General features: G+C 37.1%; 1 protein-coding gene across 1 annotated transcript in view; it reads left to right on the forward strand.

The window, feature by feature from the left end:
* ASB3 (ankyrin repeat and SOCS box containing 3) overlaps positions 1 to 17,222 on the forward strand; it is a 107,718-nt gene extending 90,496 nt beyond the window's left edge. Inside the window, exon 10 of the mRNA XM_004436650.3 lies at positions 15,388 to 17,222. Coding sequence (XP_004436707.1) covers positions 15,388 to 15,593 — 206 coding nt within the window. The 3' untranslated portion in view covers positions 15,594 to 17,222. The remainder of the gene's footprint in view (positions 1 to 15,387) is intronic.
* Positions 17,223 to 17,508: the final 286 nt, after the last annotated feature.

A 17,508-nucleotide genomic window follows, 5' to 3' on the forward strand; every position in this document is an offset into this window, starting at 1 on the left:
CCTTAAATGATTGTTTTAAAACAAATTCTCAGCTTACCCTCACTTATTAAAAAATTTTTAAGCTAGTTAAAAAAAATTAAAGAGCACACAGTAGAAGATTTTATATAAGGAAACCAATTTAAATTAAACATAATATATGCAAAGGATTCTTCTTTACTTATTCAGATTTATTTTACTTTCCCTATATTTTGTTAACCAGACTGTATGTCTTAAGTCAGGAAAATTATTTCTTCACTGCTAATTTTACATGAGATGTAACTCTTCATAAAACATGTTGAATACGTTTTTTAACAAGTGAACTTATGCATATGTAGAAATGTGTCTTCTAATTTCTTGGAAAATTACATTTAAGTAAATTTGCTCAATCAAAAACAGACATTCAGGAAAATATGCTCTTAAACTGAGGTGTATTCAAACTGTTAGAGAGGTTTCTGTTGAAGAAAAATAGTAATCTGTTTGGAGTCTCTGAGCCTTCTAGTACAGAATTTCTTTAATGATAATGTTGGAAAATTCACTTGCAGGTAATTCTTAGTGTTGAGAATTGCATCTGCTTTTACTGATTATGTATCTGCAGTAGTAGAGAACAAATAGCATTTCAGAACAGATAGAATATGGGACAATGGATTTGGGAACAAAAAGTCAAAAGAGGGAGCATAGGCCAAATGGGAAAATTATTGCATCATATCAATTAGTAAAGATGTGTGAGAGTTTACTCTGAAGACTTTAACATATGGCAGGTTTGTCCAGATGAAGGTAAAAACTGTGCATGAGTACATTACCCTGCAGTAGACTAAATCCATCAAGGGCTTCTTGTTTAATTAGGCACTAGGTAGAGCTTGTGTAGGGTAATACTCATCATCTCTTAAGAGGATTTTATTTTGGCTGAGGTTTGCAAAAGCCTTTCTCACAGATATTAATGTAGCTAATGCTTTTCTGGTCTATTTCTCTAGCCAAGACCTCTTTTCTTGGTTCTAGTCCCCTATATCCAACTGCCTTTTGGGCATCTCTTGATATCCCACATTTTGACATATACGGAGTTTGAACTTGTCATTTTTCTTACAAATCCTGCTGTTGCTTCTTTCTGTTTCCTAGTTCAGGAGGCAAGATGGTTTGGGAGTTCTATTTACCAAGAAAGAGAGTTGTCCCTGGCAGCTGTTTATTATTTGTTTCATCCATAGCTGTGGTGTTTAACAGGGATGCTTTTTCCCCCCAGGGGATATTTGGCAATATCTGCAAACATTTTTTGGTTATCACAACTGGTAGGGGAGCTATTGCCATCCAAGTGGGGAAAGGCCAGGGATGCTGCTAAACATCTTACAATGCACAGCACAGCTCCCCACAACAAAGAATTATCTGTCCCTAGATGTCAATAGTGCAGAGGTTGAGAAACCCTCATCCACATTGACTCTTGTCTTGTCCAGTCTTAAGAAGGCCTTTTATTCCTATCTTGGAAAGGCTTTCTAACACTATTCTTATCGTAAACCACTTAGGAAAAGCTTGTGTTCTTTCTCCTAGTTATATTGGTCTCTCAGGGTATTTTTCAGTGGTTCCTCTTCTGCAGATAATGGGAGCCATTACGATGCTGAATTTTAAATGAGACTGGGAGGAAAAGACATGCCCATCTACTCAGTTGCTTGAGTTTCAAATGGAATTATGATTCTCTTCCTTTCTGTAGTTCAAGGCTTGCTTGATGCACCCTGCTCCCTGTTTTTCTTGAATTTTCACAGCACTCAATTTCTGCCTACTGGTCATCTGTGCTCTTCCCTCCTTTATTTGGATTTTAAGCTGCAGGATTTCTAGTAAGCAGAAGCATGGCTGGAGTTTTAACACCAATGACAGTGAGCCCAGAAAGACAACTTGTTGATTACCTCTCTAAATGTGTGACAGTCTTGCTTTACCCCACTTGCTCTAATAACTTATCATGGTATTAAAAACTACCTTGTTAATGTATTCCTTTAAGTTTTTAGGAAAAGATTCTTCTTGCAGCTGTACCACTGTTACTAAGGCCCTAGATAATTTCAGCTCTCTAGCTCCTTTAGGTATACCAGTATCTGTCCCAAGGGAAAGATTCTCTCCATTTTTTTTATTTTTTTAATTTTTTTTTATTGATGTTTTAATGGTTTCTAACATTGTGAAATTTTGGGTTGTACATTTTTGTTTGTCCATCACCATATATATGACTCCCTTCACCCCTTGTGCCCACCCCCCACCCCCACTGCCCCTGGTAACCACAGTCCAGTTTTCTCTGTCCATGTGTTGGTTTATATTCCACATATGAGTGAGATCATACAGTGTCTGTCTTTCTCTTTCTGGCTTATTTCACTTAACATAATACGCTCCAGGCCCATCCATGTTGTTGCAAATGGGATGATTTTGTCTTTTTTTTATGGCTGAATAGTATTCCATTGTATATATATATACCACATTTTCTTAATCCAATCGTCTGTCGAGGGACACTTAGGTTGCTTCCACTTCTTGGCTATGGTGAATAATGCTGCAATGAACATAGGGGTGCATAAGCCTCTTTGGATTGTTGATTTCAGGTGCGTTGGATAGATTCCCAGTAGTGGGATGGCTGGATCATAGGGCATCTCTATTTTTAATTCTTTGAGGAATCTCCATACCGTTTTCCATAGAGGCTGCACCAATTTGCATTCCCACCAGCTGTGTATGAGGGTTCCTGTTTCTCCACATCCTCTCCAACATTTGTTGTTTTTTGTCTTGGTGATTATAGCCATTCTAACAGGCGTGAGGTGGTATCTTAGTGTTGTTTTGATTTGCATTTCCCTGATGATTAGTGATGTTGAGCATCTTTTCATGTGCCTATTGGCCATCTGTATATCTTCCTTGGAGAAGTGTCTGTTCATTTCCTCTGCCCATTTTTGATCGGGTTGTTTGTTTTTTTGTTGTTCAATTGTGTGAGTTCTTTATATATTATGGAGATCAACCCCTTGTCAGATGTATGTTTTGCAAATATTCTCTCCCAGCTGGTTGGTTGTCTGTTCATCTTGATTCTGGTTTCATTTGTCTTATAAAAGCTCTTTAATCTGATAAAGTCCCACTTGTTTATTTTTTCTTTAGTTTCTCTAGTCTGGGTAGGCATGTCATCCGAAAAGATTCCTTTAAAACCAGTGTCAAATAGTGTGTTGCCTATATTTTCTTCTATGAGTTTTATAGTTTCAGGTCTCACCTTCAGGTCTTTGATCCATTTTGAGTTAATTTTTGTGAATGGCGATAGCACATGGTCCACTTTCATTCTTTTGCATGTGGCTGTCCAGTTTTCCCAACACCATTTATTGAAGAGACTTTCCTTTCTCCGTTGCATGTTCTTAGCACCTTTGTTGAAAATTAGCTGTCCGTATATGTGTGGTTTTATTCCTGGGCATTCAATTCTGTTCCATTGATCTGTGTGTCTGTTTTTGTACCAGTACCATGCTGTTTTGATTACTATTGCTTTGTAGTATATTTTGAAGTCAGGGATTGTGATGCCTCCTGCTTTGTTCTTTTTCTTTAGGATTTCTTTAGCTATTCGGGGTCTTTTGTTGCCCCATATAAATTTTAGTATTCTTTTTTCTATTTCTGTGAAGATTCTCTCCATTTTTTATAAGCCCTAGACAAGTTCTGGAGATGTCATATACTTGGTCAAAATTCTCCTTTCCTCACCCTTTTCCTCCCTAAGGAAATAGCAACTTGCATTGGTAGTTTACAAATAAAAAAGACAACCAGTCCCTTGCTGCTCGCTCATCTTGGAGTCAGATTTGTCTTCAAAAAGTTTTTTTTTTTTGCAACAGAAAGGAAACATATACCAGGTAAATTTTACTGACTGGTTGGAGCTTTAATAACAATTTTTTGATTATGTGCCTTATATATACCTTTTAGAAACAGCAGTTTAACCACATAGCAGTAGACTGCTTTTTTTTTTTTTTTTTTTTTGTGAGGAAGATCAGCCCTGAGCTAACATCTGCCAATCCTCCTCTTTTTTGCTGAGGAAGACTGGCCCTGGGCTAACATCCATGCCCATCTTCGTCCACTTTACATGGGATGCCGCCAAAGCATGGCTCGCCAAGCAGTGCATCGGTGTGCGCCCAGGATCCTAACCTGCAAACCCTGGGCCGCCGCAGCGGAGCGTGCGCACTTAACCACTGGCGCCTCCAGGCCAGTCCCAGGAGTAGACTTCTTAATCAAAAAATTCTTTAGCCGTTGGCCAACTGTCCAAGATCGAGTCTAAGTAATTAAATTCTTGTGGATAAAAGCTCTTGGCTTTAGTTCATCCTGAACCTTTAATGATCAAATATGTACAATTCTTTCCAGAGCATTATATGGATCTGGATCTTGAAAGGGCCCCAGGAAACTCTCTTGATCTATTCATTTCAGTGTTCCTCTGCTTTGTTCTAAAAAGGATTTAAAACAGTTCATACATGTAGATTATTACATGTTTGAACCAAAGTTTCCTTTGAAACTTCAAGCAGTGCTCCTAGTTTTGAGCAATGCTTCTTCCTCATGTACTCTTCAAGATAAACCATTTCTGGTAAGTACACCAAGCTAGCTACATGTGGCAACTTATTTTATGAGATTATTATGACAATACAGTTTAAAATTATAAATACAGTTAAAAATTGGAAAATAACTACTAGATACAAAATTTAGGTTTAGGAATAGTTGATCTGTAATCCTTTCTGGTAATAATTTTTTTCCAGCTTTATTGGGGTATAATTGACATAAAACGTTGTGTGACTTTAAAGTGTACCTTTCTGGTGATAATTAACCAGCATTCCGGTTGTCTGCTCAAGCCATTTCTAGTTTAAGGTAATAAAACGTATTAGTTTTAAAAAGAATACTTGTTTTTCTGTTTTCTATATAGCAAGAGCATGTATCTTGTTCAAAATTGGTATATCATTAAGTTACTTGTTAAAAAGATGGGAGGTGGGGCACGACTTATTTCAGGCTGATGGAAAATTTTAACTTCTCTGCTACTTTGACTCTCATAGTAATGATGTGATGCAGGTTCTGCATGGACATCTGGCACAGTAAAATGGTTAAAGGTGGGAGCTCTGGAATTAAATGGACTCACCTCCACTAGCTCCTAGCTACAGAGAAGTTATTTATATCTCCAGCCTTGGTTTCCTCAATTATAAGAAGGGGTAATAATATACCTGCCTCACATCATTTTCACAATAGATTTTGTCATTGCAGCAGAGACAGACCTCAGTTAACTGAGTTCCATTTCTTTTTCCTCTTCCTTGGAACACAGGAAGACTGCATTTTTCAGCCTTGATTGGCATGTGATTGGTGTAAGTGGTCAAAGCATAGACTGTTGCGTATAAATTCCCTATGCTCTCACTTCCCTTGCTGAGGAAATCTGAAAGCCATGTTTGAGATGGCAGTGACACAAGATGGAAGTAACCTGCAGCACTGAGTTGTCACTGCAGGACACCTGTCCTGGAAAATCACCTGACCTGAAGAGGATTTTGCATGAGCAAGAAATAAACCTTTGTTGGGTTAAGACTCTGGTTTTTAGGATTTCTGTGTTATCATAGCATAACAGCCTGTAACCAAGCTATCCCTTAACCAAATCCTGTCCCAGAGCCAATGACCAAGGAAAGGTCAATAAAAGCTACAAATAACGTAGTAGTATACTTTGTAATGAGTATTTATACAAATGCTCTGTGATGGAATAGCTCAACTAAAATCCACCTGCTCCTTATTTTCAACATTGATTTTTAAAACCCCAACTTGCAGTTTTTAGATAAAATGTCCAGTAAACTGAAAGGCCTCCAAGTTTGATGGGGACTGGGGAAACATGGAGAGTAAAGAGTTACCTTTTGAAAACTATAGGGTAAGTTGTGCATTGTGTCTAGTCGCAAGGGCTCTGCCCATAGAATTCATAAAGCTAAATATTTGGTGAGACTCAGAGCCCACTATTCACAGTGGTTTTTAACTCTAGAGGCATTTCCTCTGGATGTTATTAATCTGGATGAGGCATTATCATTAAGAACCCTGTCAGTTATTGCCTTTCATCTTCAAAAATTAAACATGTGATCTTTTTTTTTTTTTTTGTGAGGAAGATCAGCCCTGAGCTAACATCCATGCCAATCTTCCTCTTTTTGCTGAGGAAGACCGGCTCTGAGCTAACATCTATTGCCAATCCTCCTCCTTTTTTTCCTTCCCCAAAGCCCCAGTAGATAGTTGTATGTCATAGTTGCACATCCCTCTAGTTGCTGTATGTGGGACGCCTCCTCAGCATGGCCGGACAAGCAGTGCGTCGGTGCGCGCCGGGATTCGAACCTGGGCCGCCAGTAGCGGAGCGCGTGCACTTAACCGCTAAGCTACGGGGCTGGCCCCAACATATGATCTTCTGTTTGACCTTTCAGATACCAGGCGTGTTGTGGGCCTTCACAACTTCAGCAGAATCATGCCTTAATTTACAGGTCCTGCAGCCTGCCCTTATTATTCGATTTAAGAGCCAGACTTAGTTTTTTCTTTTTATGAGAAATTTATAGTTAACTTAAAATTTTAACAAGGTTGCATCTGCCCATTTATAATTTTGTCTTCACACAGGCTCTTACTTATCCAAGTGGCTTTTTTTTGTGTTGTGTATGTGATGGGGTAATCCTTACTGAACTAGGCACTAATGGGTTGCATCCGCGTTTGCGGGGACGTTGTGCTGTTAAAACTGTTTTGATATTGTCAGCAGTCCGTTGGTCAGCTAAGAGAGGAGAAAATGTTGCTCTAGAGCAATTAAAACAGAAGTTGTTTAAGCGTCCTAAGTATCAGGTCACCAATTTTATTTGAAAGCCCATCTTACTCTTCCCAGATACGTACTGCATTGTAGACGTACGCAGGCAGACCCCTGGGACAGCTGTATCTCAATTAAGACAGACAAAATTATTTTTCAGATCCCAAATATCTTTTTTAAGGTGGAAAGGCAGTTAGGACAGAAGCTTTAGCTTCTGATAGCTTGTTCATTTGAGAACTTTTAACCACTCAGTCTGTAATTTTAGTTAGTTCAGAAGAGAAGCTATCATGTAAGTATTTCTATAGATGGGCATTTACAAATATAGCTGTGTATATTCATTAATTCCTTAGTGAGTGGATTCTTTAATTACATGTCAACTATGTATCAGACACTGATTTAGAATCTATGAATGAAAAAATAAAGTGAATATAGTTCTTTAACTAGTGCAATGACTAAAAGCAAATGATGCAGGGTCATGGCAGAATTTTCTTATTCTTTTTAAAATGAGAGAGACTTGAACATGTTTTATAGATTAAGGGGTCTCCGTGTAAAAAAAAAAAGTTAGATTAAAGATTTGGAGATAAAAGCAATAATTTATGTAATAAGATTACAGAGAAGCCAGAGGGAGGTGGGATTAGCTTCAAATAGTCCCATTCCTTTGAGAAGGAGAAGAGAGATGAGGATAGGGTAGTTATAGAGAAGTTTATAGTTTGAGGATTAGAAGTTCAGAGAAGGAGAGCCTAGAAGATCTCCTGTTTTTACTTTAAAGTAGGAGGTAAAATCTTGCTAAGGAGGAGGTTGAAGTGAGAGTTGGGTAAAGGAGTTGATGATTTAGAATGGTTGTTGTGGGAAACTAATTGGGAACCAGTGCAAGATTTGCTAAGCAACCCTGAGGGTCTGGTGAAGGTTGGAAGTAGTACTAGTTGATATGGTTGTATGATCATTTTTTTCCCAGCACTTCTTCGCTTTCTTTGTATTGAGGTGCGGAAGGAAAATGTTTAGATTGATCCTTGCGATTGTCAGGGCAGATACAGAAGAATTGAGGATGATAAAACAGAATAACATAAGGGATGGGACCATGGACTCCAGTCTAGATAGGGCAAGAAATGAGAAACGAAGGGGCGTGGTAGACTAGATGGCAGGCGTCAGGGGACCCAATGTCTCAGTGATGTTAAAGACTTGATGCAGTGGAGGGTAGAGGAGCAAACTCTGGAGGGACAGGAGGTGGTGTGTGTGGGAATGTAAAGACAGAGAAGCATGGGTCTAGAAGAGCTGTGAGAATGCTAAAATTGCCTCCGAGACCTTGTGATAGGCGTGACAAGGTGTAGAAGAATGAGAAAATTCTGTTGTAGAATTGATCGAAGAAGTGATTTCCTAGGGAATCAGCTTCTGTGAGGACGAGAGGTGGAGAGAGTGTTCTGTACAGTGTTCTAGACGTAGGTGAATTTGTTTATGAAAGAATGGGGGTAATTTACTAAACATAATTATAGATACTTAGAACTCTTTTTAAGTTTTCTGATCAATAGTGAAAAGAAAAAAAATCACATACCATTGGGAAAATACATGTTCTTGCTGCCGCAGTAAAACTGGCTGAAAAAATATGGGGACAAAGTAGAATGCATTCCTTGATAGCAAATATTGTTGAAAGGAGCATAGAAAACATTGCTTAAGAGTTAAAGAAAAGAGTAAAAAAGTAACCTTGCAGGTAGGAAGTATGGTATATTAAGTTGGAAGAAGATATATACTATTTATAACATGTCTCAGCTTAGGGTATTTCAGATTCTCTTTCGATAAGAAAATAGACAGTTACTTTTCTGAGAGCCACCGAAGGAAATGTGTGCCAGAAAGGATATATTTGCAACAGTAATGACTTATTTACTAGAAAAATGTTTTTTTGCAAAAGCTATATAAGAATGACTACTGATGAAGTGGCTTATTTTTCTGTAAATGTAAGGAAATAGAGAGAACATCATACATGAAATGAGTTTATTGCATCATTAATAGTCAGACTAATACAGGAAAGGAGTTGAAACCAGAATTGCACAAAGTAATACTGTTGTGGATAATTTTATAAAAACATGACCTTTAAAATATATTAGAGTCTTTGTAGTACTTTATAATGAGATGGGAGTGATGATGATTATTGTTTATACATACAGAGATTTGCTCGTTCTCTTGTGACACAATATATAAAAGAGTCCTTGAACTTAAAGATGAATTATGTACTTTTCTTTTCAAAAATACGACTGTTTCAGTTTTCTTAACCTTTTTGTTCCTTGGTGATAAATAGTTATCAGTAGTATGAAACCTAGTTCATATTTTCTAAAAATTCTATTGATTTAAAGTAAAGATGACATTTTATTATTTTTTTATGGTAAATAAAAATTTTAAAGAAAATCCTTGCTTTATAGATTTCATAGATACAGTATATAAATACAGATATTGGCTGATCAAGCTGCAAAAAGTTCAACATCTTGTTTTTTTTTTATTTTTCACTTCGCTAGATTTTATTATTTATTTATTTATTTATTTTTGTTTATTGCAGTAACATTGGTTTATAACATTGTATAAATTTCAGGTGTACATCATTATACTTCTATTTCTGCATAGATTACATCATGTTCACCACCCAAATACTAATTACAACCCCTCACCACACACACATGCCGAATTATCCCTTTTACCCTCCTCCCTCCCCGCTTCCCCTCTGGTAACCACCAATCCAATCTCTGTCTCTATGAGTTTGTTTGTTGTTGTTACTATCTACTACTTAATGAGGGAGATAATACGGTATTTGACCTTCTCCCTCTGACTTATTTCACTTTGCATAATACCCTCCATGTCCATCCATGTTGTCACAAATGGCTAGATTTCATCGTTTCTTATGGATGAGTAGTATTGCATTGTGTATATATACCACATCTTCTTTATCCATTCGTCCCTTGATGGGCACTTAGGTTGCTTCCAAGTCTTAGCTATTGTGAATAACGCTGCAATGAACACAGGGGTGCATGTATCTTTACGCTTGGGTGTTTTCAAGTTGTTTGGATAAATACCCAGCAGTGGAATAGCTGGATCATATGGTAGTTCTATCCTTGATTTTTTGAGGAATCTCCATACTGTTTTCCATAGTGGCTGCACCAGTTTGCACTCCCACCAGCAGTGTATGCGAGTTCCCTTCTATCCACATCCTCTCCAACACTTGTTGTTTCCTGTCTTGTTAATTATAGCCATTCTGAGGGGCGTGAGGTGATACCTCATTGTAGTTTTGATTTGCATTTCCCTGATAGTTAATGATGTTGAACATCTTTTCATGTGCCTGTTGGCCATCTGTATATCTTCTTTGGAGAAATGTTTGTTCAGGTCTTTTGCCCGTTTTTTAATTGGGTTGGTAGTTTTTTTGTTGTTGAGATGCATGAGTTCTTTATATATTTTGAGATTAACCCCTTATCAGATGTATGGTTTGCAAATAAAAGATGACATTTTAACTGAGTGAGAAAGAAACTGCTTTCTGAAAGAAACTTTGCTATGGGGAGATGATTTTGAAAAGAGATGCTGGGAAATATTTCTATTTATATACATGTTCTATTTATCTATATATTCTGTTGTTATGAATTTTCTTGCCAAAAACAATGTGTGTGACCTAGAAAAACTCTCATATTGACACATTTAAAGTACTTGGAAACAGTTTCCCTGGGTTTTGAATGCATTTAATAAAAATGTAAAAAAGTTAAACTTTCTAATTAGCATATAAACTGATTGATATCAGGAGAAATAGAAATTTACCAGATGAATTTTGATAAAAAACTTTTGCATAATTGGTAGATGGGATAGGATAGTATCCTGATTAGTTCAGCTAAGCCACAGTGTGCTCCTCCCATTTGGACCTACATGCTTTTGTAAGATGTTTTTCAACTACATCAGCCCTTGTAACCAAGTATCAAAATAAACTGGACCTAGAACCAACTCTTGGAATTGCCAAGTCACTAAGAATTAAATTAATAAAGCATAGTCAATCACCTTGCTCTTGTTAAAATATTAATATATTTAGTAAAAGCAAAAAGGGTTTTATACTTTTAATAAATAAATGAAATTATTTAATATATTTTATTTTAACGTATTCTTTTAATTTTGTTTTATAGTGCAAATAATGTTAATTTAGTAATATACACATGTAATTTATATGTAAATATCCATAAATTGGGGTTATGTACTCAAAGAGTTTTTACTAATTGGATGTGCAGACAAAACATTTGGAGATCACTAGATTAGATTGTGTCTAGGATTTGTATGATATTTTACAGTTTATAAAATACTTTTGCAAGCATATGAAATGCTTTTGCAAGGTTCAATGTGTTCTACTTTGAACCTCATCAACAACCTTTTGATGCAGAGAGATGTCATTATGTCCATTTTATAGATAGTCATTATGCCCATTTTACAGAAGAGGAAATGAAGATTCGAATATTTAAATGACTTGCCCAAGGTCTCGCAACTAATTAATAATGGCTCCTCAACTCCAGTACAGGGCTTAGTACTGGATGGTACTCTTTCCATTCATTCCATTCATTGCTATTCTACTGGTCATTCTTCAAGTTTTGATTTCCTGCCCTAATCTAGTATTTATTTTTCAGAGTCCTCAGGCAGTTGCTTTTTGTATTTTGTCTAGAGTTTTTAGTTGTGATCAGTGGAAGAGAGAGACTGTATAAGTAAATTAAGAAAGACTGGGGGCCGGCCTGCTGGCTTAGCGGTTAAGTGAGCGCGCTCCGCTACTGGCGGCCCGGGTTTGGATCCCGGGTGCGCACCGACGCACTGCTTCTCCGGCCATGCTGAGACCGCGTCCCACATACAGCAACTAGAAGGCTGTGCACCTATGACGTACAACTATCTACTGGGGCTTTGGGGGGAAAAAAAAAAAAGGAGGAGGATTGGCAATAGATGTTAGCTCAGAGCCGGTCTTCCTCAGCAAAAAGAGGAGGATTAGCATGGGTGTTAGCTCAGGGCTGATCTCCCTCACAAAAAAAAAAAAAAAAAGGACTGGGAACAAAAAGATGGAAGCCAACCAGAAAGACAGTATATTAATGGTGAAATTATGAATTCTAGTAGATGGCCCAGAAGTTGAATGAATACATTTGATGTGGAAAAAACCATGCAAATGACCCATATATATAGATCATTTGATGATATGAGGGCAGGCTAGAGATGACTGGTTGTGGAAAATTTAGATAGTGAGTATGTATGATATACATGTAGTTATGTGCTATAGTAAAGTTGGCGTTAATAAGCATAATGAATTAAGAATTGTGGGCTTTATTTTGATCATTGTTTTGATTTAATAAAACTTCATATTATATGTAGCCTTTTATTTTGACCGTTCTGTCAGTACATATAACAAAATGAACAAAATTGAAGAATTCTATATGGGAATGAAAAGTTCGAGGTTGCTTGTCTGCTAATAGAGCTATAGATAAACTAGGTTTAACATCCTAAATTGAAAATGATTGGGTCAGGAAAGTGACTTAAAAGTATATATGGTTTCAGATATCATTTTCTAGCCTACAATCAGTAGCATAATCCAAGAAGAAAGAGATTTATTTAACAAATTAAAATCTGGTTTTAACAGGTTTTCATGAAAGTACGTTTTACATACAGCTTCTGGGCTTTTTTCATATTATAAATTCCAGGCGTGACTCTCTTAGCCTGGTGGCAACACATCTGGAAATACTATGCATCACTAAAACTTTCATAGGAAGTTTGGCGTGCTTTGAAATATTGCATATATGATTATAAAAATCCCCTTAGTATTCACTGACATTAAACTAAGATGGCACTGATGGGTATATTATTGTCTATGTTAATAATCTACAGTTGAAAGACTCCCTTGGTTCGAATGAATACAGTTCTTACCTCTAATTGTTCATCAGGCCAATGGTTTATTGTGCTTGCAGGAGGAAAACCAAAATGGTGCAATTAAAACTGGAACCAATATCTGACTATACCCTCTCCTTTTTAAATTATTAAATGGATAGATCTTCTGAAACTAATGGTAGTTTTACTGGTTTAGAAGATGTTAGAGAATTATTTTGGGCTTATCACAGTTTAAAGAACTGTAGACTTGGAGTCTGATCAGTTGGATCTAGTATCAGCTATGTTGTTGATGTACAGTGTCAACATGGACAAGTTACCTAAGCATCCTATAACAAATGTGTACTGGTCCAGTTTGGCTTGATCACAAATGATTAAGCTTCCACACACATATTAGCATAAACAAACAAATGGTTTTTTTAGCTTTTAAGATAGAGCTACAGTGGTGTAGTCAGATGACCTGGAAAGGCTTGTCAGTGCTGCAGAAGGCTGTCGGGTAGCCAGAAGAACTCTGCAGCCTGAGGAGTTTGTAAGTCAATATAGTCTGTCAAATTGGAGAAGCTGGAGATGCATTAAGGATCCCTTAGTCCTGAGTGAGCAGCTCTCTTCTAGGTTGCACAACCGTCCTTTATCTTCCTTCTGGGTGTGATATAAGTATCTATAATAACAAGAATGTGCAGAATGAAGAGATTTCAATTTAACAAGAACATATTAAACTCCAACTGAATATAAGTAAAAATTCTTTTAACCAGCCTCATTTTAACCCATGCACTGCAGTCTTGTCATTTCCTCTGTCAGTCCATCCTACTGTGTCCAGGGCATGCTCAGTGTTTGCAGCTGATAGGCTACTCTCTAGTATGCCAACATGCTTTTGTCCCTACTGGCTGAGTTGTGTGCTTACCAAGAATCAGTTATGCTTATTTCCAAAACTTTTATTACGTTTAGGCATACCCAGTGACATTAGGACCAATTATTGTTCCTGATCTCACTGGGTAAGAGGGCTTCCGTATATGTAATAGTTGCGCATGGTCAACCTCCTTGTTGAGATTCACCCTGATTACTCTTTTGGAAAACTAGGAGGGGTTGCAGTTTGGGCATGCTCTCTGTACCTATTCCTGTTAATCCTTCCAGTGCTCCCTTTACCTGTGTTTTCCCATCTTAGAGGTGAGTGTGATGATTCTTCATTTATCATCTTCTCTTAGACTCAGGTTTTATGTTCAAAATCAGATAACTCTTTTGCTTTTCTTATTTGGCATTTTGAAACACTGTGGTTTGAGGAGTTTCCCAAACTCTGAATAAACTAAACTAAACTTACACCAATAAGCTTAAACTGAAATGTAAGATGATAGATTAACTTCAGTGGTTTAGAAGATGTTGAAGATGTCAGAGAATTAGTATATTTCAGGCCCTATGGGGTATTACAGTTTAAAGAACCCTAGACTTGGAGTCAGACCAGCTGGGTTCTTGATAGTACTTGTCTTTGCTGCTCTGATCCTGGACTGTTAATTATTGTTACATTTCATGGAGATTTATAGAAGATTTCTTGGACTAACAAAAGACGTTAGATTTGTTTCACATAAAACCACTAGCTGTTTTTAGCACTCTCAGTTTCCATGGACATAAACTTCTTTAGTTAACACTTTACATCTTGGAAAATGAAACTGCTGTCTTATGATTCTTAGTTAAGTGCATGTGGATTATCCTTTAAGTGGTAATGAGCTTTTGGTAGCAGGGTTTTAGCACGTGCACATGCACACACACATGCTTTGGGGTCAGATGCACTTGAGTTTGACTGCTGGCTCTACTATGTACTAGATGTATGGCCTTTGGAAAGTTACTTAAACCTCTGTTTTCTTATCTTTATAAGAGCGTGATGATACCTCATAGAGTTAATGAAGATAAAAAGAGAATGTGTGGGAAGTGATGGGCATATGGCATAGTTGGCACTCAATAAATGTTCCTTTTCTCTCTGGGTCACTTTTAAAATTTCATTCCATGTCATGGATAAAAAGAGAAAAACTTTGGTAAGCTACACATTTATTCACTTGATGTGGTAGGTCTGGAGACCATTTGCAATGAAACAGTAAGAGGGATGTAGCATTTGCTGCTGCGAGCTTCGTCATTTCTAAAGTTAGTTCATCCATTTCTTAAGTTCTGATTGGTATTGCCAGATCTTTAGAATTTGAACATTTAGTTTTTTTTTTTTTTTTTTTTTTGTGAGTAAGATCAGCCCTGAGCTAACATCCATGCTAATCCTCCTCTTTTTGCTGAGGAAGACCGGCTCTGAGCTAACATCTTTTGCCAATCCTCCTCCTTTTTTTCCCCAAAGCCCCAGTAGATAGTTGTATGTCATAGTTGCACATCCTTCTAGTTGCTGTATGTGGGATGCGGCCTCAGCATGGCCGGAGAAGTGGTGCGTTGGAGTGTGCCTGGGATCCGAACCCGGGCCGCCAGTAGCGGAGCGCGCGCACTTCATGGCCAGGCCATGGGGCCAGTCCGAACATTTAGTTTTATTTGGCCCTGGGCACTGACTTTGAATGTGTGGGCGGCAACTGGAGGGAGAGGAACCATGTGAAGGCTGTAAAAAGAATAAATAAATAAAGTTATTGTGGTCATCCTGGCCCAAGTAATCTTCTTTCAAAAGTAAGTCTAAGTAGCATATCACTTCTCTTTTACTACACAAAAATGGGGGGCGGAGGGGGGAGAAAAAGGCATATGTCTTAATATACTATTATATCTTTCTGTCTAAAAAATTTTCATCATTCTTTTTTTATTTGTTTCTCCAGCCTCTGTTCCATCCCTGACCCACCTTTGTCGTTTGGAAATTCGGTCCAGTCTGAAACCAGGACACCTACGATCTGACAGTTTTATCTGTCAGTTACCCCTTCCCAGAAGCCTACATAATTATTTGCTCTATGCAGAGGTTCTGAGGATGCATGAAGTTCCAGAACTGGCCGTTATTCAAGATGGAGAAATCAGCAAGGCTACTTAACACAGCCTACTTACTCTGAAAACCACCAAGACAAAAAGTCATGGAATACGAATTCTTCATGATTTAATAGTCATAAAAGATGATTTTTGTTTTTGTGGTTGGTTAGGTTTTGACGGACAATAGTTTAATGCAAATTACCCCTGGGCTCATTGGTAAAAAAAAAATATTGTAAACCTCACTTATGTTACTTTATTGCAGTTTTATCACCAGTACATTTTATGTTGTAATATTCATTTACCTAACCATTTTCTGGTATATTCTGTTAATGAACTGTAATGCCACTTCTAGTGCTAAACATGGAATATTTCCGCCTGTGATTCGGTGTTTACCTAGAGCTGGGAGCTTATAATAGAATGCATAAAACTTCCCTGGACGTGAACTCACAGTGGGCTTGAATATTATTATTATTATTTTATTTGAGGTTGAATATCTCTTATGTTTATAAAAGAATTATATTCCATTCTCATCTCTTAATTCAGTCACTTTTATGAAAAACTGATGTTCACTGGCTTTTCACAGGTAAACTCGGGAGAAATTTTTTTTTTAAAGAATGTAGAAAATGAATCATTTTGCTATTGTTTTTTTCCCCCAATTCCTCGATACTCTCTTTGGCTAAAAAAAGACTCCATTTCTGCTAAGGCAAGAACAGACCTAAACTCAAAGATATGCTCAGTTGAAAAAAAATTAGGTCGGTATTGAAAAAAAATTCGGTCTGTATTGAGGTAAATGAGCATTTTACTACATTTAGAATGCTAGTCAGGAGACTGGGAGGGGCGTTTCTCTGGTATCATCTTTAAAGAAAGAAAGGTATGTATTCTTGAGTCACTCAGTATCAAATAAAACAAGCTCCACTCAGCCTCCAAATCAGAGGGCAGCTTTGATCCTATGAGGCAATGATTGCCAATTCTACTAATATTATTGTGTTTTTCCTTTTTGTTATCAAGATAGGTTATCAAATAGTCCATGAAATTTAGACCTCAGAATCCTAGGGTAGTGAGCCACTGCCTCATTGGTTTTACAATTGCTCGATCTGAATCTAGAGTCAGAGGACTAAACACTGGATCGAGTTATGATTCGAGGCTGTGGGGACCAGCCTTGAGAGAAAGGTTATGAAAGCACTTCTGTCATAACAGATGACTAGAAATGGGGTCCAAAGGAGGGCAAGTCTTCTGTTCTTTTGGGATTCTGTGGCTTAAAATAGATGGGAGTGGGTCATCCAGGTGCATCTCTGATAGGCCTTTGCTGTTTGATAAAAGCAGTGATGAAGACAGACCAAATGATGGAGGCGTTGATGACTGAACTCAGTACAGATTAAAGCTATCCTTGTTGCCTGTGGAGTGGAGATAGAGTATGAGTGTGGATATAATGGTAGAAATAAGGGTAGATATGGAAAACCAGGTGGGAATTCTCATACTTAATTTAATAAAGAAATTCCAGGAATGTATATACTATAGAGTATTTTTTAAATGTTGTCCTAATCTTTATTTTTTCAAACCCTAAGTCTCTTTTAACATAACCAGTTTTTTTTGTTAAGGCCAAATGTACATAGAATGTTTACATTTGAGAGTGAATCTTTTCATGTGTTTTTGTTCATGTTCAAATATGTAATAAAAATTCAACTATGCATAACTTACTGAGCTCTTGTTCTTAAAACTGAAAATTAATATTTCAGGATACTTAAAAGCCCTTGGTATTTAAAACATAAATGATTTTACTTACTGTATACAATGTATATTTCTTTTAGACTTTTATAGTGAAAAATTTATGGCTTTATGGTTTATAACGAGGACTCAGTGAGAAATCTAATCTAAAAGTATCTAAATGTAGGTGAGTTATAGTTACAGCTTCTGATCAAAATGATATATGTACTTAGTGTGAAACTTAAGCCCTGCCCTGCATGCACGAAGTTACTGTA

This window comes from Ceratotherium simum, chromosome 11 (assembly GCF_057802395.1).
Source record: "Ceratotherium simum simum isolate JZ-2026a chromosome 11, ASM5780239v1, whole genome shotgun sequence".
Taxonomy (NCBI): Eukaryota; Metazoa; Chordata; class Mammalia; order Perissodactyla; family Rhinocerotidae; genus Ceratotherium; species Ceratotherium simum.